Below are 23,852 nucleotides of genomic sequence, written 5' to 3' on the forward strand. Positions count from 1 at the left end.
GTGCATAAAAAAAAATGTAATGCACGTTTTTGAGTGTGATGTTCCACTGTCTAGAAAATAGATTTAGTCTAAGTTTCTACAACTTATCGTCATTTCTTTCGGGAGCCTGTCTCACCTTCGTGACGGGACCTGTGGTCCGACTGAGCCTTCAGAACCCTGCGGAGAAACCAGGAAGTCAGCGTTACTCTGAGGGGGGGGACAACTCTACGTTTTCGACACAACCTGGATGACGCTCGCTTCCTCACCTGTGGGCGAGGTTGTCATAGGTGTAGGCCACGTTGATCAACCGCTGGATGAGGTTGGTGCCTTGGACGAGGCCGAGAAAGACCTACACGATAAAAGCCGTAATTTTTTTTTTTAAAAGACAATGAATCATGAGAAGTTAAATACATTTCAAAGAAATCATAAATTAAAATCAACAAAATCCCTGAAACCAGGTGGTGAGAGACGTCACCTCGGTCAGGCGGGGGATGTGCAGCCCTTTGCCGTGGTCCCCGGCTGCCTTGCGGGCCTTGCCCGCCCAGGCCCGCTTGCGCTGGCTGTCGGTGAGGCCCGACCAGGAGAAGACGTCGTGATAGGCCAGGTCCAGGTCGGCGGGGTCCACCGCAAACTGGCAGATGAGCTTGAGCAGGCATGCCAGGCAGTCCAGCAACCACTAGGGGGCAGGAGAGGAGACCGGATTTCATTAGGGAAGGGGTGTGTGTTTGTGTGTGTGTGTGACCCTGCTAGGAACCCTGAACCTGCTAGGAAAAAAAACCTTGCCTTGACAAATACATATACCACCAGTGTTTTGGTGAAATCTTGCCATTTCTGTTTATGAAGTCACTTCTCTCGCTTGAGTATATTAGAAGGATCGGGTGTCACAGTTTGGCGTTTCGTCATGGGAGTCTAGACTCACCACTGTCCAGGACTCTTGGTCCTTAGGCTCCAGGATGGCCGAGTTGAAAATCTCCAGCAGGAGCTGAAGCCCTCCAGAGGAGACAAACTAGAGAGCGAGAGAGAGAGAGCGCGAGAGAGAGAGAGAGCGCGAGAGAGAGAAAGCGTGAGAGACAGAGACGGAGAGACAGAGACGGAGAGACAGAGAAATAGAACATAAATGATACAATAAGATATGATGTGTATGAGAGAAAGCACGGTGTTGTGATGTGTTGGTGTGGGGTCTGACAGTGGTCTCTTACCTTGCAGCTCCAGGAGTTCTTACTGTTCTCTATCTGGTCCTCACTGGAGTCATCAGAGTCTGGGTACAGGTCACTGTAGCTTCCCTGGACACAGGGAGACACGCAAGGGGTTACTTTCAGGGTGTGTGTGTGAGGGTGAGTGTCCCCTTTGTAATCTCATCTCATGGATGCGAGTGTGTGTGTGACCCCCCACCGTGGACTCCCTGTGGATGCGTCTGTTGGGCTTTCCCAGGGCCTCGATGATCTCCAGAGCGTACAGCAGCTTGTGGGGGCTCTTGATCCTCAACAGGTCCTTCCAGCACAGACCCTCTCCACCCTGCACGCACACACACACACACACACCATTCTTAGCATAAAATTGTGGGGGGTGGGGGGAGAGGAGGGAAGGATGAGAGGAGGGGGAGAAGAGGGAATGAGGGAGGGGAGAAGGAGGTGGAGGAAAGAAGGGACTGACCGTGTCGTCTGAGATGTTCTGGAAGGCCTGCAGCATGTTGGGGCAGGTGGGCAGCAACATCAGCAGCTCCCACACGCGCCGCGACAGGTTCTCAGCGTGGAGGTGGAGCTCCTCACACCGCATGTTCTGTAGACGGGACACACGTTAGTTTTTCTATCTTAGTGGGGCCCGACCATTCACTCATTCAAGTGTCCGTTCACTCATTCATGTCTCACGATACTTGTGAGGACAATTGGTCCCCACAAGGGTAGTTAAACAAGACCACACAACACACACACACACATCAACCACACCCAGGCAAACAGACATGGACGCAGGTAAGCCCAAACACGACAACACACTGGTCAGTCCTTTTTTTGCGTATATGAAAGAACAGGTCTGATAAAATAGACCGCGGAATTAACCCAGAGATGAGTCGCTAAAGTAAAAAAATAAATAATATGGATTCAAATCTGTCGCAAACAAAACAGTCGACCAACAACCTACACACGGTGTGTGTGTGAGTGTAGAACTGAAAACAAAACAAAAAGGAGAGACCGTGAGTGAGTGTGTACATGAGACTGTGCGTGTCTGTCAGTCACAGACAGAGGAAGAGATAAAAGATAGTGTGTGTGTGTGTTAAAAGAGGCTTAGCTCACTGGCTAACCTCTCCCATCCTCCCTCTTGCCACAAAAGACTATAAAAAGCTCTGACTGCCGAACGAATCGTATCAGAAGACGCTGGAAACGCGGACATCTCAGAAGAAGAAAGAAGAAGAAGAAGAAACACAAACAAGTGCCTGCATCCAGAACAACGACACGTCTGATACAAACGTCGTCGGATTTCCAGAACTGTCTAAGAAGGACAGGCAGTCACTCGGCGGCCTGCTCATGTCTTATACATGAGGCACCTGGCAGGAGACGGGCTCATTCGTATTCGGGGAGAGATGAAAAGACAAAAAGATTTAGGAGCTGCTCTGACAGAGCTGAGCTCATCTCGTCCCCTAAAAAAAAAAAAAAAAAAAAAGTCTGAAGAATTTTTTTTTTGAAAAAGGAGATGGAGGACCGAACGGATGATCTGAAGGACAAGTGCGCCAGTCTGTGCGGATGTTGAAAGCTTCTCTGCGGAGTTCAAAGCCGACAGTGAAGGCTGCTCGACAGGAGGCGAGCGCTACGCGACGGCTCTGATGTTTTTGTGCCTGGTTGATGTTAAAGAACCACACCTGCAACGCACACACACACGTAAGGCCTACCAACTCCACACACAACCACACAATCTTCAAACCCCCCCACCTCCCCAACAACACACACACACATTCCTCAAACCCCCGCACCTCCCAAACTCTTTCCAACCCCCCACACACAAACACACTCTTCAAACCCCCTTCCCCCTCCAAACACCCACACACAGCCCCTCAACCCCCCCCCCCTGCCCCCTACCTGTGGGTTGTCGGGCGCCCTCTGGGCGTTGGGGCCGGGGGGCTTGAAGCCGGCCAGCATCTCCAGCAGGTCGAACAGCGTGGTGAGGTGGGGCTCCTGCAGGAGGAGCAGCATGGGGATGTGCTCCTTCTGGGGAGGGGGCAGGCAGGAGGCCGGCAGCTGCACCCCCTCGCCCTTACGCTCCCGCCGCGGGGCGCCCAGCGAGACAAACACCATCTGGGGGGGGGGGGGGGGGGGGGGGGGGGGGTGGAGGGAGGCGAGGGGAGGGGAGGGGGGGTTCATAGGTGAAGACGGGGGGTGAGAATGTGGTGGGGTTTCCCCAGATGAATTTTCAGAACGGCCTTGTGGTTTATTCGGTTTCATGGAAAATGGGCTTTTGGAAATGTCAAACATTTGTTACCATTTTAACAATTTTGTAACCTTCGTTCCGTGTAGCCATCATCTGAAATATTATTTTCTTAGAGAAACAGCAAGCGGTAAAGTTACTACTTTATAAAAAAACGATTTTGGTTCATAATCATTGCAAACCACAAATGTAAGTCATTTCTCCCCCCCCCCCCCCCCATAAGTGTATACCACTGTGTGTTGCCGCGCTGTTCCGCTTATGAGCGGTTAAGGGTTCATTTGCGGTTCCTTAAGGGTCACTAGGAGCAGGGCTCACCTGCATGTCTTTGAAGCCCAACTCGTGCAGGGTCTTCTCATCGTAGTCGGTGGTCAACTCATGACCGGACGAGATCATTCGGACCGGCCCCATCAACCCACCTGAATGACACACACACACACACCTCTTAATTAACTTGTAGATATACAGTAAAGGTCAAAGACTAAAAAAATTCAAGATGTGTGCAAGCATGACCTTATGAAATGATATTGTGCATCTACCTCTTAGTGTATGGGTGTATCTGTGTGTGTGTGTGTGTGTGTGTGTGTGCGCGTGTCTGACCTGGGAAGTCAGCCTGGCGGCTGTTCTGGCCAAACTCCTGCAGCTGGGCCTGCTGGTTCATCTGCTCCTTCTGCAGGTTCTCGTACCAGTGGGTGACCTCAGCCCGCAGGTCTGCCACCTGGTCACTGGGGTACATCTCGATGGTCATCTGAGGGAGAGCGGGAGGGGAAGGGGGGTACAGTACACACGCACACACACAGAAATGGGTTAGGAGTAACCCAACCCATGGAACCGCACCCAGTATGTCCTCCTCTGGACCCATGTGTCTACAGCGCTGTGTCGAGGGAGGGGGGGGGGGGGGGCGTACCTTGTCGGGCAGGCCGGCCGGCTGACACACGATGCGCAGCGGCAGGGACTGCTTGTCACTCAGGGCCTTCAGGTGGCTGCTGATGCCCGTGCCCTCGATCTGCCACTGGCGCAGGTGGTAGGCAAACCTGCGTGGGTGTGGGTGGGGGAATAGGTATTATTGGGGAAAGGGGGTGTTGAGGAGTTTGTTTGCATGTGTGGGAGTTGAAGATGAATTCAAGTGTGCGTTGTGGGAGTTTTTCCATCAGGGTTGGGCCCCGACTTTTTACAGTGCGTGTGTGTGGGACGTGTGTTTGTACACAGGCCAAGTGGTGGGTAAACAATTTGTTGTCCCCTCTCTACTACGCTACATGTGTGTGTGTATATATATATATGTGTGTGTATGTATTGTATGTGTGTGTGTGTGTGTGTGTGTGTGTGTACCTGCGTCGGAAGGCCTCCAGGTGGGTCTTGAGCATGAGCAGGCCTCTCTCTATGATGGTGAGGCTGGACTGGGGGTCCTTGTCCAGGCTGGACGAGGCCATCATCAGACTCTCCATACACTTACTGATGAACTCCTGCTCCTTCTCCAGCCCCGTCTTACCCGCTGGGGGAGAGAGACAGAGACAGAGAGAAGTTGTGAACACGCAGGTCTGAACATGCATTCCGCGCACACACAAAATGTGAATACGTACAGACATTAAAACGCACACAGACAGACGTGAACACGCGCACGAATGGGAAAAACACACCCGCACTCACACAGAGAAACCCGAACCAAAAAAGGAGCACCCACAGAAACACGCGCTTAAAAACACAGACATGCAGGTTAGCCAGTCACCATGGCAACAAATCCAGCTCTATAAATAACATAACACTACACAAATGTAAAAGATACATACACACACACCACAGAGCAGGGGTCAGCATACACACACAGATCATACACACACACGGGACACACACAGTGGGTTGGACTGACCGTTGATGTAGTAGGAGTTGATGTACTGGATGGCGGCCCTGCTGATGTCAGCTGACTGGGCCCTGAGAGCTATGCCCCACAGCTGGTCCATCCCACACAGCTGCACAGAGAGACAGAGAGACAGAGAGAGAGAGAGACAGAGAGAGAGAGACACACACGGAGGGAGGGGGTCAGGGGTGAAGGAGGGGTCAAAAGGTGAGTGATGGGGGGCAGCAAGGAGATGTAAGAGGAACCCATGTTAATTATTTTATAAATAAATAAACCCCCCCCCCCAAAAAACGTTGAGTTAACCAATGGTCTGCATGACTGTGTGTGTGGTGTGTTTGTGTGTGTGTGTACCTCGCAGTTGGAGCCGCTGTCGTAGGCGCTGGTGGCCAGGCGGGCCAGGTTACACAGGTGCTGGAACAGGTTGAGCCCCGTCATGCTGATGGTCTCCGGCTTCAGCTGGGGCATCTGGGAAGGACAGGGGAGCGTTTCATTTTCTACTTGTAGGAACACCAGGGCTGAAGGGTTGTTTATGTGCACTATTTTGAGCGTGTGTGTGTCCCTTCATGTACACAACCTTCCTAGAAAGAGGTTTGAGAGTATGCGAGCATGCGTGTGTGAGCGTTGCCGTGCTAGGGTCGTCCAGGATGTTGTGTGTGTGTGTGTCCCTACCTTCTCCAAGAAGAGGTGCTTGTAGGTCTCCATGCCCATGGCGTGCTGGTCCTTGCTGCGCACCTGGTTGAGGAACCAGTGGAGCGCGTCGTCATAACACTCCGAGTCCTCCACCAGACAGTGCCACAGGATGTCCACCTGCTCCAGACTCAGCCCTGAGAGGAGCAGGGGGAGGAAAGGAGAAGGGGATCAGGAGGAGAGTGGGGGGGATCAGGGGAAGGAGATGGAGGTTAGGGGGAAGAGGATAAGAGGAGGAAGAGGAGGTAGAGGAGGATGAAGAAAGAAAAACAAGGAAAGAGAAGACAGTTAAACACTTAAAAACAGCATTATACATCTTCAAACGACGTGAACAGACCATTGCAGCATGTGAACTACATGTTGGGCACGGTCCGAGACACTGCGGGGTGCCAGAGTGTCTGGCAGGTTGAGACGGAGGAGGCGGCAGTGTGTGTTACATGGAGGATCTTGTCCTTTTGCGAGGAGGAGAATGGCAGACTGGGGGCCCCGCCCTCGCGGGCACCATTAGGGCTCTCTGTCCCTATCTCCCCATCTATCCATCTCTCTCTCACACACACTTTCTCAATACAGTGTATACACACAGACGTTGAGCCTTTCTCCCAAACTATTCAATACATACACAAGGACTCTTTCTCTCAAAAAACACACACACACACACACACAGTTTTTCCATCCAAGAATACAGACACACATGCATGGTCATTCCCACACATTTCTATACAATTACATGGATACACACAATGATTTCTCTTCGACATCCGACCAGCACACACAGACGGACACACCCGTCGGAAGCTCAATCGTCACCGTGGATGGTGTGTGTGAGACACCGTGGATGGTGTGTGTGCGTGTGTGTGTGTGTGTGTGTGTGTGTGTGTGTGTGTGTGTGTGTGTGTGAAAGAGAGACTGGGTGTGAAGAGATGGCCCGGGCCGTCTGGGTGAGGGACAATGGGTCTTTCTGTCTCACCAGGGTTCCTCAGGTTCCACATGTAACCGCCATTTCCGCAGTCCTCTCTCTCTCACTGTGTGTGTGTGTGTGTGTGTGTAGTCGCTGCAGTGGTCCGGGAAGACCAGGGTGGAGAAGACCTCTGTGTGTGTGCACGCTCGTGTGTATGTGTGGTCGCTTACTGAAGTGGTCGGGGGAGCCCAGGGTGGAGAAGACACAGGTGAGGAACTGCAGGCGTACCTGGACCTCAGCACTGTGGCCGTACCTGAGAGGGGGAGGAGGGGGGTGACAATGCGTTTTAGACAGCCATTCGTTAGGGCAACATTTCCTGGTGGTAGTCGTTGTCACAGTAGGACACGCTATCGTTTGAACTGTACCCGGATACAAAATGTCATCAACCTTTTTCAATGAGTTGGTTTTGAGATTTGAGACTGGGCCTCGATTACAATTTAACATTTGCATCTCACAGTTAAAACTGGCGCGCATAGGTCATATTGGTTGTGGGGAAAGGGAGAGATATGTAGGGAGAGAGTGAGGGGGGAAAAGAGAGTGTAAGAGACAGACACAAAGAGGAAGAAAGAGAGAGACAGAGGGAGGTAGGACTAAGAGACAGAAAGAGAGACAGAGATAGAAATGATGACTTACAGGGCAAACTTGTGTCTCTGCTCCCTCACTTCCTGGATGTAGTGCAGCAGGTTGTCGAAGAACAGCTTCATCATGTGCAGCTCCTTCTCTGCCCACCTGGGGTGTGTGTGTGTGTGTGTGGGGGGGGGGGGGGGGGGGGGGCAGGATCAGAACACAGATATTACACCTCACACTACAATCTGGAAGAGGTAGGTGTCGTCTCAAAATTCATTCCATGAAAATGTATGGATTATTTTGGTATTTTATTTTGGTGGTGTTCAAGAATGAGGTGACCTGTGATTCAAAGGAATAACATGATGTTTTACTGTGTGTCTGAAAAAGGAGGTGGTGTACTAATAGTTCCCTTGACGACAACACTTGTACTGTTACGTTAATACAAAACTCCATTATTTCATAACAGAAATGGCCAAACATTAGGTGATGAAGTCGTAGGGCATGTAATGGACATTTCTCTGTATCATTCTTCAGAACATCTAGATTCAGTAAAAAAGGCAGAAATGTGTTTGACGAGCGAAGGCACCACACTTACATGGTGATCCAATGGGTGTCGTAACTGGAGCCGAACTGCTGAAAAGTGCCAAAAAGTTTTGGTAGGAGCCGCAGGGAGACGACCACGGACCTGAGGGTGAAGAGAAGAGAGGGATGAGGACATGGAGCAGGTGTCCTGCTGGCTGATGTCACCAGCCTTTCTTACAGCCAAGTTGTATGTTCAAGCAGGTCAAACATGGATGAGAGAGAGAGCGAGAGAGAGAGCGAGCGAGAGCGTGAAAGAGCGAGAGAGAGAGCGAGCGACAAAGAAAGGTAGCACCACACACAGCAAATACTTCTAGATAAAGAAAGATAAATTAAAAGTTACATGCAGGCAGACACAAAAGCACAGTCCAACACACACACACACACACCTGTGGTGGGCCAGGTTATCCAGGCAGCCCTCGATGAAGCGCATGCGGATCTGGCGATCGGTGAACCAGCAGACCAGAGAGCACAGCAGCTTCTCAGCCTCGTTGATCAGGCCCTCCGACAGGTGGATCTGGAGAGGACGTGGTTACACACAGAGACAGAGAGACAGAGATACAGAGAGAGAGAAATTCCAGTCACTAGTTGAAAAACTTTTTTTCCCGCTTTTTTGAAACTCAGTAGTACGTAACAATAGTGCTCATCATCAATGCTTCATCATTCACAAACAACCTAAACAACACAATATCCTCCTCAAGCTAGACTTGGTGGTGTCACTGTCTTTGGGCTCTCAATTAACCAATCAAGTGTACAGTTGTACCTGTACACCTGTTGTACAGGTACAAATTAAGTAAAAAAATCTACATAAAGAAAATTACTAAATAAACTGCCGACAACACGTCCCGACAACGCAGTTGAAGAACGGTTGAAGCCGAGAGGATAAATAAAGTAAGATAGATGATAATTAAATAAATGAATGCCTCCTGGTCGGGGCTCCGTTCTTACCGCGTCCTCGTCCTGAACCAGGTCCCACAGCAGGGTGTTGCCCTTCTTACACACGTTGTCCAGGTTGATGTCGGTGACGGCGTGGCCGCCGGTGTACTGGTGCTTGTGCACGGCCGGCCCTGCAGGGAGGGGGGGGGGGGGAGCCAGAGAGAGGAGGTGAGGATGAGGAAGGGGGAGGTGAGTTTGTTTGTTTGTATATGAATGACTTAGTGAGAGTGTGTGTATGTGGGCACGAGTGAGTGTGTGTGTGCGCGCGCGCGCGAGTTTGCAGCGGGCGGCGCGGACCTTGCACCAGGTGCTGGTGGTAGATGGAGGCCAGGTTGGGCAGGTGCTGCTGCAGATGGGAGCTGAGCTCGGCGTGGGAGTTGATCTGCACCAGCTCCTCCTCCTCGCAGCCTGACTCCTCCCCCTCGAAGTCGGCCATGTTCTTCTCCGACTTGGCGCTCACCTGCGAGCTGCTGCAGCTCACGTCGTCAGCACTCAGCATGTCCTCCACCAGGTGTCTGGGGGGGGGGGGGGGGGGGGGCAGGTTAGGCACCACGGTCAGCAATCACAACTGGTTTATTATATTATTGATTATTACATATCATTAAATCATATACAATTTATTTAAAAAAAAAATGCCGCTCGAGTGTTCATGTTGAATTGCGCTAAACTGGCACAATATAGTAAAACATTCTCATTTCAAACGAGAACCGTGTTTCCACAAGTTTAAAGAGAAATTGTATAAATGAGAGCAGAATTACACTAGACTCTCATTAGGATGGATGATTTCATGGATAACTATATAGATGGATGCATGGATAGATGGAAGCATGCATGGATACATGCATGGACGCATGGCTAGATAAATGGATGCATGGATAGATGGATGGATGCCTGCATGCATGGATAGATGGATGCATGGATACATGCATGCACGCATGGCTAGATAAATGGATGCATGGATAGATGGATGCATTACATTTACATTTAGTCATTTAGCAGACGCTCTTATCCAGAGCGACTTACAGTAAGTACAGGGACATTCCCCCGAAGCAAGTAGGGTGAAGTGCCTTGCCCAAGGACACAACGTCATTTGGCACGGCCGGGAATCGAACTGGCAACCTTCAGATTACTAGCCCGATTCCCTAACCGCTCAGCCACCTGACTCCCACATGCATGGATAGATGGATGCTTGCATATGGATAGATGAATAAAAAGATGGATGCATGTATATATGGATGCATGGATGGATGCATGGATAGATAGATGGATGCATGCATGGATAGATGGATGCATGGATCCATGCATGGATAGATGGATGCATGCATGCATATGGATAGATGAATAAAAAGATGGATGCATGTATATATGGATGCATGGATAGATAGATGGATGCATGGATAGATATAGATGGATGCATGGATGTATGCATGCATGGATAGATAGATGGATGCATGCATATGGTTAGATGGATGGATGAATGAAAAGATGGATGCATGAAAAGATGGATACATGAAAATATGAATGCATGAAAATATGAATGCATGCATATATGGATGCATGCATGGATAGATAGATGGATGCATAGACGGATGGATAAACAGAGACAGAGGCCGAGGCCTAAGAGGTGGATACCTACCCTTCATGGTGGTGGTGATGGTGGTGGGGCCCGATGAAGCGTCTGCAGTTGAACAGCTCGCTGCCCATGGCGTCCCCCAGGAAGTCCCCCGGGCGGGGCAGGCAGGGCGGCTCCTGTGGCCCCTGGACCATGGGTGAGGGCCCCATGTCGGCCCCCCCCTGCGGGCCCGGCCCCGGCCCCTGCTGCTCGCCCCTCTCCACCCCCGAGGACGAGCACGCCTCCAGCATCCTCATGCGGCCCTCCAGCGAGGCCGAGGCGGCGTTGACCATGGCGGCCGTGGCCTCCGGGGAGAAGGGGAGGCCCTTGGGTTTTGGGCCTCCGCCACCGCCTCCCCCTGGCCGCTCACCGTGACCCTGCCCCTCCCCCAGAGCCTCGCCGGCTTTCCGCTTCCGCACCTCCGGGGGGTCCCGCACCTCCTTCTGGGCGCTCCCCTCCAGCGCTGCACTCGCCGCAGCCGCCTGGCCCTCGTCCTCCTCCTCCTCTTCGTCGTCATCCTCCTCGTCGTCGTCCTCTTCCTCGTCCTCCTCCTCATCGTCCTCCTCTTCCTCCTCCTCCTCCTCCTCCTCTTCCTTCAGGGGCTCGCTGTCGCCCATGTCGTCCGAGTGCATCTCGCTGGCGGGGCTGCCCGGCGATTGGCTGGCGCGGCTAGAGGCAGCCTCGTTGCTGGAGGCCTGGCTGCTGCTGCCCTCCTCCACGCTGTTGGCCGTCTCGTCTGAGCTGCCCTGCATCGACTCCTGGGGGGCAGGGAGAGAGAGAGAGGAGAGAGTACGAGGAGAGAAACGGAGAGGAAGAGTGAGAGAGAAGAGAGAGGGTGAGAGAGAGACAGAAAGAGTGGGAGAGAGATAGACACAAGTTGCTGTTTACACAAGCCAAGGTGGCAACTGGGTTGGCGTTAGGGCTGGGCGATATATAAAAAAATTATATCTCAATATTGTCAAGTTTTACGATATATGTCGATATGTTTGCATTTAAATAAATAAAAACATGATTTTTCTTTTGCTCCCATTAGAAAACAACAAAAACTATTTAGATAGAACAGCTATTGTTACAAAGTACAAAATGTGTAGTGCAAATTTAAGCAGTTGCCATAACATGGTACTTGCAACTTGACAAAATGGACCTCACATGGAACAATTCATGCAGAGGTCCTTATGTGACAGGACAAAGAGAGCAAAAGAGTGCCTGTGCAATTTTCAGTTTGTGCACATGCTTTTTGTGACCATGTGCACAAACGTTGTCTGGGTGTGTGTGAACACAGAGGAGCCAGACGGTGATCTTAAAACACAAGCAACAAGGATCAGCAACAAAAAAAACATTACAAAAAACGTGATATCGTAAAATATTCGATATTTTCCCATTTTACATTGTCGTCAAAATTATTGCAATATTATCGCTAATATATCGCCCAGCCCTAGTTGGCATCCACCCATGTTGTCTAGAAAAGACAAGAGAAAGAGAGGAGAGAGAAAGTTGGTTCTACCTCAGTGTCGGACAACCGCTGCTGACCGCGCTTGCCTCCGCCCATCATCTGCTCGTCCATGTCCATGTCACTGGCGCCGCTGTGGTGCGTGTCGCTGTTGTCACTACTGTCAGGGCTGGCCGCCGGGGAGCCTGGGTAAAAGGGAAGGCCAGGGGGGAAAATTTTGAAAATAAGATTTTAACCATGAATAGAAATAAAATTGAGAGAATACTTTTATAATTATAATAAATAAAAAAATATCTATATCTTTTATGATTTCATATAAAAAAATACATTATATATTTAAAAAAATCCTTGTAATAAGTTGGGAGTTCATCTTGGAACAATGACAACAGGGGTAGAGTCTCACCTTTCTTGTTGCCCATGGGAATGTTGGTGTTGAGCAGCGAGGCGAAGGAGCTCTGCTTGGAGAGCTGGGCCTTGGCTGCCAGCGCGTTGTTCCACAGCGCTTTGATCAGCATGGAGGCCAGATACAGCGTCTGTGTGTGTTGACGTGGAAGACAAAGAGGAGCTCTGTTAGAAAAGTCTTCTAAAAGGCGCTGGAGGACCGGAAAGTGGTTTTGCCGTCTTTCACCTCAAGGCCTTTGAAGCGAAACCATAATAAGATGCATGAAGCAATAACGGCTCATTTTCCCCCCTGACAGAGACATGCTGAGGTTCCTGTACCCACAATGTGTGTGTGGGCGGGTCTGTGTGTGTGTATATACGTTCATTTGTGGGTATGTGACTGCGTAAGACTGTATGACAGTGAGAATCCTTGCCTTTGCACGTCTGTGTGTATATGTGTATGCATGTGTGTGTATGAGTGTGTGTGTCTGTATGTGTGCGTGCACGTGTCTGTATGTATGTGTGCGTACCCGTGCGTGTATAGGCGTGCATGTGTGTGAGTGTGCAGGCGTGCGTGCGTGTGTGTGTACCTGCTCGGTGTGGGCGCTGGGGTGCAGGCCAGACACCAGGTTGAGGACGTGTCTCAGAGGCACTGGGTCCAGGTTCTTGATCAGGGAGGGGAACAGGTCGTGGATGTACCTGCTGCAATGCTTCAGCTGCGGAAGTCAGAACACACACACACACACACACACACACTGTTCAATACCAACATCATTAATCAAAGGATGCATGGTTCGGCTGATTAAAACGAGGAGACAGAGAGTGACAGAGGAGACAGACAGGAGTACTTGTCCTGGGGGTCGTTATGAACACATCCGCATGAGACTCACTGTATGACGTGAGAGGGCTGCATGTGCGTCTGGTGGTTGGTGCATGTTTGGTGGTGTGTGTGTGTGTGATAAGTGGTATGTGCTGTCTTACCTGAGCCGCAGCCCAGATGCAGTCCACGTGCTGGGTACTAAGCCTGCCCTCCGCTGCCAGGAAGTTGAGGATGACTTGGCACTGTTTGATGATCTGGGGGGAGCAGACACGACCCGCTCGTTAGCGCCCGGTCACTACCGCCACTCGCATCCCAACTGCCTCATTACTACAGGTTTGTTTTCATCTTCATCTCTTCTTTTTTTTTTTCTTCTTCTTCAAAATGTTGTTTTCCTTTCTCATTTACATAATTTTGATATTCTTTCACATCCCGTCGGTGGAAAGAACCCGAAACAGAGACTCGAGTTTGGTAAACGTGTCGACGTAACCTGGACTCACCTCGATATGCAAGTTTGGTCCGAAGATGTGCTCCACCACGTTGTTGTTGATCAGCCAGTCGGCTAGCTCCTTCGCCATCGACCTACAGGAGGGGAGAATGGGATTAGCATTTCAGCGGCGTTGGCGCTTTAGCGGCGTGGGCGCTTTAGCGGCGTGGGCGCTTTAGCGGCGTGGGCGCTTTAGCGGCGTGGGCGCTTTAGCGGCGTGGGCGCTTTAGCGGCGTTGGCGTTTGACGAGTGGCTGACCGGCTGGGGTTAACACACTCACGTTTCTGTGTCGGACACCAGAGACTCGTTGTTGCAGACGTCGTTGAAGGTGTGAAGCTGGTTCTGAGTGGAGAGGAAGAAAGAGTGGCTAAATATTTAATTCAATGTCATTTACGACTGACTGTGAATGTACTGTGTGGGCACCTTAGCTATTACTGTACGCCCGTTGCTGTGTGTGCAGTACTGTGTGTGTGTGTGTGCACGTGTTTGCTTTATTTGTGTGTGTGTGTGTCTGTCTGTCAGCATTATATGGTCGTGTGTGCATCTGTCTGCTTTATATGCATGTCTGTCAGCTTTATTGTGTGTGTGTGCATGCATACAAGTCTCCATGTTTGCATGCTTGTCTGCTTTACCCATGTGTGTGTGTGTGTGTGCCCTCCCCCCCCTCACCGTGATCTGGCTGAGGCCGGCCAGCCTCATGGTGAGTGTGGGGGACATGAAGTACTTGAAGGCCAGGTCCAGACTCTCCTTGTCGAAGCACAGCGCGCTGTCCAGCGGCTCCTTCACCGTGCTCCACATCAGGTCGGCCATGTTGCGCGCCGCGCTCTGCCGCAGCTCCTGGTCCGACAGCTTGCACAGGTACCTAGGGGGGGGGGGTGCAAAGGAAGATATTATAATTCAGAGTATTCCAAAAGGTCAATCTCTCCCAGTCCCTTAATCCCTTACTTATTTTATTCCTCACTTCATTGCATCCATCCACCATAATGACACGTGTGTGCGTTTAGTAGAACTGTAGGGCAGTACAACTAGTTTGAGACTGTGCCAAACTGTGGCTTGGTAACTCGACGCTCAAAACAAACAAACAGACGGGAGACGGCTACGCTAATGAGGTACGTGTGGAGACTGTCGTGGGTTTTTTTGTGGGTCTGGAGGAAATCAGAGTTGTAAAAAAAAAAAAAAAAAAAAAAGGTGACGGGGAAGTCAAGCGTGCCCAGAAAACAAGCGTGAGACGTCTGTCACCACAGGCCTCAGAGACACCTCAGCATGGTTAATCCGTCACGCCCCCAGGCGGTGTCACGTGACATCGGGTGGCTGAGGCGCCTTGCCAGCTAGTCTGGGCTCCTCCCAAGGTCATGTGAGGAGAGGCTGGCTGGAAAGCCCTGACGACTGTTGCCATGGCGAGGGAAGCTCTTCCTAGCAACACGCGAACGCGCGGCACTGAACGGGCAGAGAGAGAGAGAGAGAGAGAGAGGGAGAAAGAAAGACGGAGAGAGCGAGCGCAACGCCAGAAAGGTGGTCTAGACAGCTGCTGGTTCTCATCAGGAATCCTTTTTGGACATGTCTAAAAACATCATGTAGCTCCTCTAAAAATGTAACACAAAATTGCGGACTCCAAGACGACAGAGTATCTGCAATTTGCAAACCCCCAAAAATCGAACTAGGCTACAAAATTCAGGCTAGTTTCTCCCAACGTCCTCCCCTAATTGGCCTCCTGGGTGTTTGATCGGGTGCTGGAGACAGCAGACACGACAAAATGGCGGGCGTAAACAAAACATTTATGAGAAATCAAGTATGAATTTCAGACAGCCCTAGGGATTATTCTGACTGAAAAGAACTCTCTCACATTCTCTCAGTCAGTTAGTCAGTCGCTCACTCTCTCTGTCCCCTTCTCTCTCTCTCCACCACTCTCATTCTTTCTCTGCCCCCCCTCTCTCTCAATAGCGTAACAGTCTCATATATTCTAAATCTGTAACTAGGTTGAAATTCGGAGGCTCGAGGAAAGATCCCCTGCCCACGATTTTCGAGACTCGGAAACAGAATGTGGTCAGAGGGAGCACGGGAGACAGGAGTAGAAGGCTTTTGTCCGGAACTTACCGTATTACGTAGGTGCGGAACGGTATTATGTGCTGCATGACAGCGGGAATGTGCAACCATATTCGGATCTGTGTGTGGGGAGGGGGCAAAGGAAGAAATAAATACAAAATAAAAGACTTTTATTACAAAACACAAACTCCTTCAATTCACATGGCTGGGTGACTACAGAAGGATGTTATTACAGCTGAAGTCAGTTATATGGTTAAGCAGTTTCAACAGGCTTCTAGTATGCGAGTGAAGGGCTTGACTGCAAACTGACGACAAACACCACCGACTACCTAACTTCTGCACCCTCCAAAAGCATGGCGCCCGCAAAAAACTTTTTGTTTTGTTTCGGGGTTATTTCCTGGCGGTGACTCACGTTGGAGACGATGGTGATGAAGGCGTGGGCGAGGGGGAACGGCAGGCTCTCGGGCGTGCCCGACTCGAAGCAGTCCTTCATCAGGGACAGGCCGTGCTTCCCGCAGAACATGCACACGTAGCGCAGCAGGTGCAGGGGAACCTCCACGTCCTGGTCAGAGACACGCGCCACACGCTCAACACACTCACTCAAAAGGGGAGCATTTCTGCCTTCATTTCTTTTTTTATAGTGAAGGTATAGTCTGACAGGAAAGGCAGGGGAGGGAGAGAGGGAGTGATATGCAGCAAAGGGCCCGGGCCGGACTCTAACCCCATTTTTACCAAAAAAGAACATAGAAATACCACTAAGCCAAGCTAATAGAAGACAAATGGTATACACACACACACCAGTAAAAATGTACATGAAAACATCTGACTCTCCAATGTTGTCGACAGGACAAGTGACAAAGAGGAATATCAGCGATAAACAGTCACCAAGGCCCCATCCTCACCTCGGATCTGCCTCATTATTCAACTTGGCTTCACAAGTCAGTCACGTCCTCAGTCAGTGCAGCACTTGTGGAGGTGGAATTTCAAGATGAACTCCCCGATCGTGATCTAGCCTCGACCATTCTGATCCATCCCACCCATCAATGCCCTAAACCTAACCCTAGTCTTAAAGCCCCCCCCCCCTCCCCCCCCGGGTAAGGAGATACAGAGGCTGACCCAGAACCAGCCTCCCACCACCACCACCTCACTTCCTCCTCTCGACTCTTTAAATGGGCTACAGCTGTCAGGCTCTGGGCACGGCCACTTCTCATGCACCTCCCCAATAAACCAGAAATAGCTCCAAGATGTCATAAATCACTAAGATATGACCAGCGTGACCAGCGGGGGGGAGAAAGAGGGGCAGGAAGGAAGATGGTCAGCCCGAAAGGACAGACACACCCGTTTCTTTGGGGTGGGGGGGGGGGGGGGAAACGGTGAGGATGGGGTGAATCCAGGGGTGTGAGTTGGGGGACACTTACATTCATATCGCAGAAGGAGCCGAGAATATTGCTTTCGTGAGCAGAGATGTCCTGAGAGAGAGAGAGAGAGAGAGAGAGAGAGAGAGAGAGAGAGAGAGAGAGAGAGAGAGAGAGAGAGAGGGGGGGGGGGGGGAAGGGGGGGAGAGAAGGAGGAGGAGAGACGGTGAAAGAGGGGGAGAGGAGGGAGACAGTGAGAGAGAGGGGGAAGAGAGAAAGAGGAGAGATGGCGAGGCAGATAGGCAGTGAGAGGGAGGGAGGGACAGAGAGGGGCAGTGAGAGAGAAAGAGTGACGAGAGAGCAACGGAGGAATGCGTGAGAAGGAGAAGAGATTGAGATGAGAGGGGCAAACAAAAGAATGCAAGTCATTGCTGGGTTCTGTTAGAATGACTAGATTGCATACATGTTTGAGTCTTTCTCCCTCAAGGTAAGAGGGCCTTGATAGGGCTGGACCTTGACTGTGTTCTTTAACAAATAAAAACAAAAAGGCCTCAAGTGTTGACCTCTGTTGTTGTAATGAACTGCAGACTTGTGTGTACTGCATATTAGGTTCTGACCATTACAGTGGGTGTGTGTGTTTGGGTACTAGAATGTGAATACACGTGCAACATGAAATAGGCCCAGTTTCTCAGACATGGATTAAGCCTAGTCTTAAAATAAGAGAACAATTCTCCACTGAAAAGGTTTTTAGTCTAGGACTAGGCTTAATCCATGTCCAGGAAACTGGGCCACAGTGTGAGTGTGTGTTCTCACCTCTATTGTTGGGTGTGTGTTGTGTTTGTAGGCTGTGTAAAGGGGGAACTGGATCTGGAAGATCTTGGCAGCACACAGTAGCAACTTCTCCCTCTCCTCTGTGCTCCAAGAGCTGAACGGGTCCTGGTTGTCTGTACTGCCACCGCTAGCCGTCGCCGCTACGCTACCTCCAGCCCCGCTGCAGCTGGTGCCCTCCCCAGGACCCGCAGCCTCGGGCTGGGCCGGGCTGCTCTGGCTCGCCCCTTGGCTCTGGGACTTGTTGTGGTTCTGGTCGGGCGCGTCCCCATCCTCCTCGGCCGAGTCCCTCTCCACGTTCAGGGGCTCATCCTCGCCGGGAGAGGAGGGCCGGGGGAGGGCCTCGGGCCTAGCTCCGCCCTCGCTCCACTCCGGGCCCTGAGCCCCGCCCCCGCCGTGGGCGGAGTCCTGGGCGGAGCAGAGGCTGTCCCTCAGGCTGGTTACCTGGGCGATGACCAGGCTGATGAGGGCGTACACCAGCTGGTTGAACACCTCCAGCTGCTTGTACTCTTTGAAGCAGCACAGACATTGCCTGGGGGAGAGGAAGAGACGGTTGAGGAGAGACAGGTAGAGAGGGCGAGAGAGATAGGGAGGGAGGGAGAAAGAGAGGGCGGGAGGGAGAAAGAGAGGGCGGGAGGGAGAAAGAGAGGGAAAGATAGAGAGAGGGGTAGGTAGAAGGATGGAGGGAGGAGGAGAAGGAAAAGTCAAAGATGCAAGAGGGAATGAAGATGGGGAAAAGGGGGGAATCCCAAACAATATACGTAAAGAAAGTCAGTGAATATTCTTGAAATTCGTACAGAAAATCAATTGAATTACAGTTAAGCGAAGAGCACTGACTAACTAGGGTCTAGTTTGGAACAATAAATTGTTTTGACTTTTGGAAAGTGTTCAAATCATATTCAGACTAAAATGCTTCTTCACCCAAGCAGACGTGCCGTTAACAGCCATGTTGGATTTTAGTTGTCTTCACTGTACAGCTGTTTTAAAATTCCACAGGAATGCCATTACAGAGTCCATTCTCATTACAGGCATCAAATAGGCTAAACTGGCATTAGGTTGGGGTACTAACCATAACCCATAATCCTCCTTTTTCCACAGAACCAAAAAACAGTTTGCAGAAAGTAATGAGGCCACAGCTTCAAAACTAATCACACAGAAATGACGCTTAATATATTCTCAGCTCTGTCGTTCTTGAAATAATTATCTTTCCCAAACAATGTTTCCCAAAATATATTGTGTGTGAGTGTGTGTGTGTGTGAGTGAGTGCGTGTTGTGAGTTAGTAGTGTTCTCATTATCCTCAGGCTGGTAATCTGTAATTCCTGTTGACAGGTACACAGATATTAATTGACAAACAAGTCCGAGCACAGCGTAGCACCGTATCATGATGCATTAGCATTTTTATATACAACAACTTCTGCAGCTGTGGGACAACAGCAACTCCTACAAGTCGCGTCAGAAACTCCTCCAGGCTCTTTTCCACCAAGAGAAACTTCAATTTACAAAAGATACAGAAACAATTTACAAAAGATTTAGTTTAAACTAAATATTTTGTAAATTGTTTCCATTATTATTATTACAGGTGTGTTGTTCGACTGGCAGTGTGCAATTGGTTGGTTGATGGCAGTCTGTGTACTGTAGGTATTGGGAGCCTGGGAGAAAGCTCACCTCTGGGTCCATGAGCTGATGTAACTGAAGACTCTTAAGGCATGCTCCTTCTTCAGCTGAAGGCCTTCCGTGCTGTCTGCATCTGAAACTGCGAAGATGGAGAGATGGAGAGAGAGAGAAAAGAAAGAGAGAAGTGTCGTGTGAGTTTAAGCAGGCGGCTGTGTTTGAGTATACGGAAGCTACGCTCAAAATTCCACGTGAGAATTGGAAGCATCGCCCCAGGTGACGGGTTGAGCTGCTGGCTCAAGGCCAGGTGGAACCAACAACCACACAAGCCCATGTTAGCAGTCCTGCTAAAGGACCACCTGTTCTTGATACCCGAGCACCATGGACTGGTTCCTAAACACAGACTAGGCCTGACGTCAGTCCATAACAAAGGTGCTCTTTCCACTAAGAATCAGCATTGTCAGAGGAATTGTCCCAGACGTTTGTTTATTTTAGTCTGGGACAACTAGTCTAGACCTAATCTGGTTCCGCTCAAACCTGCCATTTATGTACCTCTATGTGCATCTCATGGTTGAATTGTCTCATTATTTAGCAATGGAAACATGGTCAGAGACAATTATTGAATGTGATGGTAACAACCTTCAAGGCTACTGGACAGCTGAGACGAGGTGAACATCGCAGCAGCCAATAAAAAAACAAGTCTGTCCTGGATTCCTTTTCTGTCTATCCAATCATTCACTCTTTGGACTGAATCCTAACTTGTCATTGAACCGCCCGAGCCAGTTGATTTCACACTGACATCGATGTTACCTATCAAAATCAATGTTTAGTTTCATATGAGTTTACGCCTCACCGCTTCGCATTACAAATACTGTTGAGGCAACTTAGGCCTAAAGCCTAGTTCAGACGACTGCTAACGTGCGGAAAGGGAATCTATCAAAACTGTTTAGGAGGAGGGTTATTTCTGTGACACCTTTCCCTTTCCACTGTAATGAAGAATTAGCCTGTATTCCATCCAAACAGACCTACGGCGGTCTCATTCGCCTCGTGGCAGGTCTGTTGCCATGACCTGTGCTCTTCATGATGACTCATGACAACTATGACACATCGACACGTGGGTCTAACATCCAAGAAAACGTAGTCAGAGAGAAGAGGGTGTAAAAAAGTATTTGTTTGCGTGTGTGTGTGTGTGTATGCTTCTGCATAGAAACCTGTTCTGAGAGGACTGGGCCTGTACCAGTCAACAGACAAAAGAGTCAACCGAGAAGAAAAAAAAAAAAAGAAAGAAAGGGACTTGTCTCCAAGCAACCGGCTCGGCACCTTTGAAGCTGCATGACACGGATGAAGAAAACAGCAGGGTTCTAAAGTTCACAAGGACACCTCAGTGACCCTGACCTAAATGTGTGCGCGTGTGCTCCTTTTTCCTCTTTTCACCGCTCGTCTCACACTAGGCCTAATCTTGCAACAACAACAGAACCATCATAATAAAACTCCCCCCCAAACTCTGTAAGCTGCAAGAAACTGTTGACACCATTGTTCGGTATACAACATGGTGATCGCCCCAGATAAGAGGATCTGGGTCCAGCAACTATTGTTCTGGTAGTAAAGCAGTGAGCTATTTGAAACAATAATTAAATATGCTCAAAACCATTTTTAAAATATATTGTTTCCCCAACTACTCCCCAGATCCAGTCAATTCTGGACTGTTTTTGGCTCAAATTGCAGGACTAAAACACCCTAAAGAAAGATAGGCCTACACCATGAACTACGGTCAGCATTAGCCTTCAGGTAAGCTGGACCCAAGTCTGTGCTTGTTGGTAACCTCTGGCTGGCTGGCTGGCTGGCAGGGTGCCAAAGAGCATCTTGGAGCAGGGTATGCACATGTAGTGGCCCATTCACTTGCACAGCAGTTTTTCCAACACACTTGCAGTCCGAAAGGCTTCCCCCCTGCAGACTGGGCCACACACACACACACAAACTAAAACATGCTACAACAGCAAATTTGAGGTCAGAGGTTGTCTGCTGATTGCACACATGGAGCTGTCCGTCACAGGCGACAAGACCTCACCTCTCTACACACACAAACACGGATCGCTTGTGTTTTGCTGAGAATGTTCCCTTATACTACTGCATGTAAAACAACTGCAGAACCCTTAAAACAACCGTTCTTTGATGCATGCATAAGCCAGTCTACTTCTGAGTTTGGAACAGCCTTTGATATATTTACGGGAAAACTGCAACAGGTTTCAAGTGTAATAAAAGTCCACAGATTGATTAAAGGTCAACTAAAAAATTACTTAAAATCAGACATCTTGATATGGGAACTGAAGTGTCCAATCAAGCATTTGTATGTTATAAGTTAAAGTTTACTCAAATCGCGAAAATGAACCCAAAAGGGTCGATGCAATGCTAAATCCCAAAACAATTATTTAACTCGTAGTTCATATTTTTTATTAGATCAAAACAAGCAATACTGATGACAGACACAGAAACGGCTAACGGCTTTTTTGATACACTGCACCTTGTGCACTTTGCTTATCCATTGTGGCATCATGCACGAGAGCAACCAGGCCATAAGCCTTGCTGTCAGAAAGTGTCAAGAACAATCGACTATTTTTTGATAGCAAATGTAAATGCACAAATGACATAATAACACTATATCTAACACAATAAGCAATAGTAGACTGTCACGAGCCTGAGGCACACGTTACCAATACTACAAATCGGACAAATAGTCTTTGTTTGTTAGCTTAGCTTTAAAAGAACCCGTCTCATTTGCAAAATTCTGGCCTTGCTACTCTGGATATTTAGCAGGTTAGCATCAAGCAGATATCAATACAGTTCTAGCGCAAGCTCTATTCTGTTGCATCAACAGTACTTGCAGTGTGGCCGTGCCCGTTTTGCCCGTATTATTGGCATGTCACTATTCGCAATAATATTAATAATATGCACATTGTAGCTAGCTAGCTGACTAACTAACTAACTAGTTTTGTCCAGCAAAACTTGTAGCCAGCTAACATTAGCCATCTATAGATGTGGCAAGTTCAGTAATGTGTTAGACCAGTACTACTAGCTATGCATCTAGCTACCAACCCAATCCATTTCTCTAGATATAGCTATGCACATTTCCCCATCTGACATATTCTTTAATCCAAAACATCAAATAACTGGGGTATAGCATAACCATAGCTATGCAATGTTAGCTAATGCTGCAAGCATCTTTCATGGATTAGTGTTTTTAATGTGGTTGACTGCGAGATCAGCGTGCAACTGGCATAACAGCCATCGACTCTAGTCTAAGCTAATAAAATAGCAAGCAAGCACGGGTTAACAGGGTACTTGTACAACTGAACGTCAAAACCTTGCTTTACTTGGCTTATCTTGCCTCATTTGGCTGAGTGTCCAACATCAAAAGAAGAAGACTGTCCAACAAAAAATGCATAACCAGAGCACAAAGATTTCTACAAGGTGCCTGTCACTGTCAAGCTAACTAGCAGATGTAGCTATGCTAACAACCAACATTAGCTGACAGGTACAGCTAGGCTAGCTAGACGAAATCATTTTCTTCTGGCTACTGCCTGGCTGGAAACAGTGACAGTCACAGACAGACAGGCCACAAGTGTGTTGAAGATTCACATTCAGACAACCATCAATGAGAGCCTCGAAAGATAGCCGATCTTGCTAACTTTGTGCTTAGCATTATAACCAAATGTGACTGAGATGAGAATAACGCAGTCAGGTACTGTAGCTAGCCAACTAAGGATTTTTGCTAACCTACGCTAGCTGTTTGTTGTACAGCTAGCTAGGCTACATGAACAGGTTGCGAGTTGGCTAGCTGGTCATCTTTGCACCGTCTCGCTGTTTCATATAAAATATTGTTTACTTACTTTCATTTAAAACCTCCACCAGCTCGGCGCAGTTTTCACACATCGTTCATTAAAAAAGAAAATCACGAAAAGTGTACTCAAACCATTGGAAATTGTTGGTTGATACGAATTGTTGGCAGCTGGTTGTTTAGGGAAAAGGCCCAACTTGGTTGGTAGATTATTTCATTCAATAAAATAAGGGAACGCAATAGGTGCAATTTGAAATGGTTTAGTAATATCTTAAACATAAACAAAAGTCGGAGGCACTAAGATATAATCGAGTCAGTCTCCAATCGGAGCGTTACTGGAGATAGTAGAAACGGCAGCCATACTGAAAAGGGGGGGGGCACGGCATGTTAGCATTTCGTAACTTTCCGTTGTCTCCTTCGCCTCGTTCGGATTTTTTCGCTAGTCTCGCGGTCACTC

General features: G+C 49.3%; 1 protein-coding gene across 1 annotated transcript in view; it reads right to left on the reverse strand.

Moving 5' to 3' along the window:
- Positions 1-23,695, reverse strand: part of usp34 (ubiquitin specific peptidase 34) — a 44,019-nt gene extending 20,324 nt beyond the window's left edge. The window contains exons 1-35 of the mRNA XM_067259913.1: positions 23,448-23,695; positions 19,615-19,702; positions 17,934-18,480; positions 17,184-17,234; positions 16,178-16,327; positions 15,817-15,884; positions 14,392-14,584; positions 14,003-14,064; positions 13,736-13,817; positions 13,400-13,492; positions 13,009-13,134; positions 12,441-12,570; positions 12,092-12,222; positions 10,612-11,345; positions 9,273-9,490; positions 8,988-9,106; positions 8,429-8,556; positions 8,056-8,145; positions 7,527-7,622; positions 7,064-7,146; positions 5,918-6,072; positions 5,600-5,713; positions 5,261-5,360; positions 4,723-4,885; positions 4,301-4,427; positions 3,994-4,141; positions 3,712-3,812; positions 3,051-3,266; positions 1,633-1,758; positions 1,372-1,494; positions 1,179-1,262; positions 899-985; positions 455-655; positions 246-328; positions 116-156 (exon numbers count right to left, since the gene is read on the reverse strand). Of these exons, the coding sequence (XP_067116014.1) occupies positions 116-156; positions 246-328; positions 455-655; positions 899-985; positions 1,179-1,262; positions 1,372-1,494; positions 1,633-1,758; positions 3,051-3,266; positions 3,712-3,812; positions 3,994-4,141; positions 4,301-4,427; positions 4,723-4,885; positions 5,261-5,360; positions 5,600-5,713; positions 5,918-6,072; positions 7,064-7,146; positions 7,527-7,622; positions 8,056-8,145; positions 8,429-8,556; positions 8,988-9,106; positions 9,273-9,490; positions 10,612-11,345; positions 12,092-12,222; positions 12,441-12,570; positions 13,009-13,134; positions 13,400-13,492; positions 13,736-13,817; positions 14,003-14,064; positions 14,392-14,584; positions 15,817-15,884; positions 16,178-16,327; positions 17,184-17,234; positions 17,934-18,480; positions 19,615-19,702; positions 23,448-23,490 (5,101 nt within the window). The 5' untranslated portion in view covers positions 23,491-23,695. The remainder of the gene's footprint in view (positions 1-115; positions 157-245; positions 329-454; positions 656-898; positions 986-1,178; positions 1,263-1,371; positions 1,495-1,632; positions 1,759-3,050; positions 3,267-3,711; positions 3,813-3,993; positions 4,142-4,300; positions 4,428-4,722; positions 4,886-5,260; positions 5,361-5,599; positions 5,714-5,917; positions 6,073-7,063; positions 7,147-7,526; positions 7,623-8,055; positions 8,146-8,428; positions 8,557-8,987; positions 9,107-9,272; positions 9,491-10,611; positions 11,346-12,091; positions 12,223-12,440; positions 12,571-13,008; positions 13,135-13,399; positions 13,493-13,735; positions 13,818-14,002; positions 14,065-14,391; positions 14,585-15,816; positions 15,885-16,177; positions 16,328-17,183; positions 17,235-17,933; positions 18,481-19,614; positions 19,703-23,447) is intronic.
- Between the last annotated feature and the right edge of the window lie 157 nt (positions 23,696-23,852).

The sequence above is a fragment of the Osmerus mordax genome, chromosome 21 (genome assembly GCF_038355195.1).
Source record: "Osmerus mordax isolate fOsmMor3 chromosome 21, fOsmMor3.pri, whole genome shotgun sequence".
NCBI classification, from domain to species: domain Eukaryota; kingdom Metazoa; phylum Chordata; class Actinopteri; order Osmeriformes; family Osmeridae; genus Osmerus; species Osmerus mordax.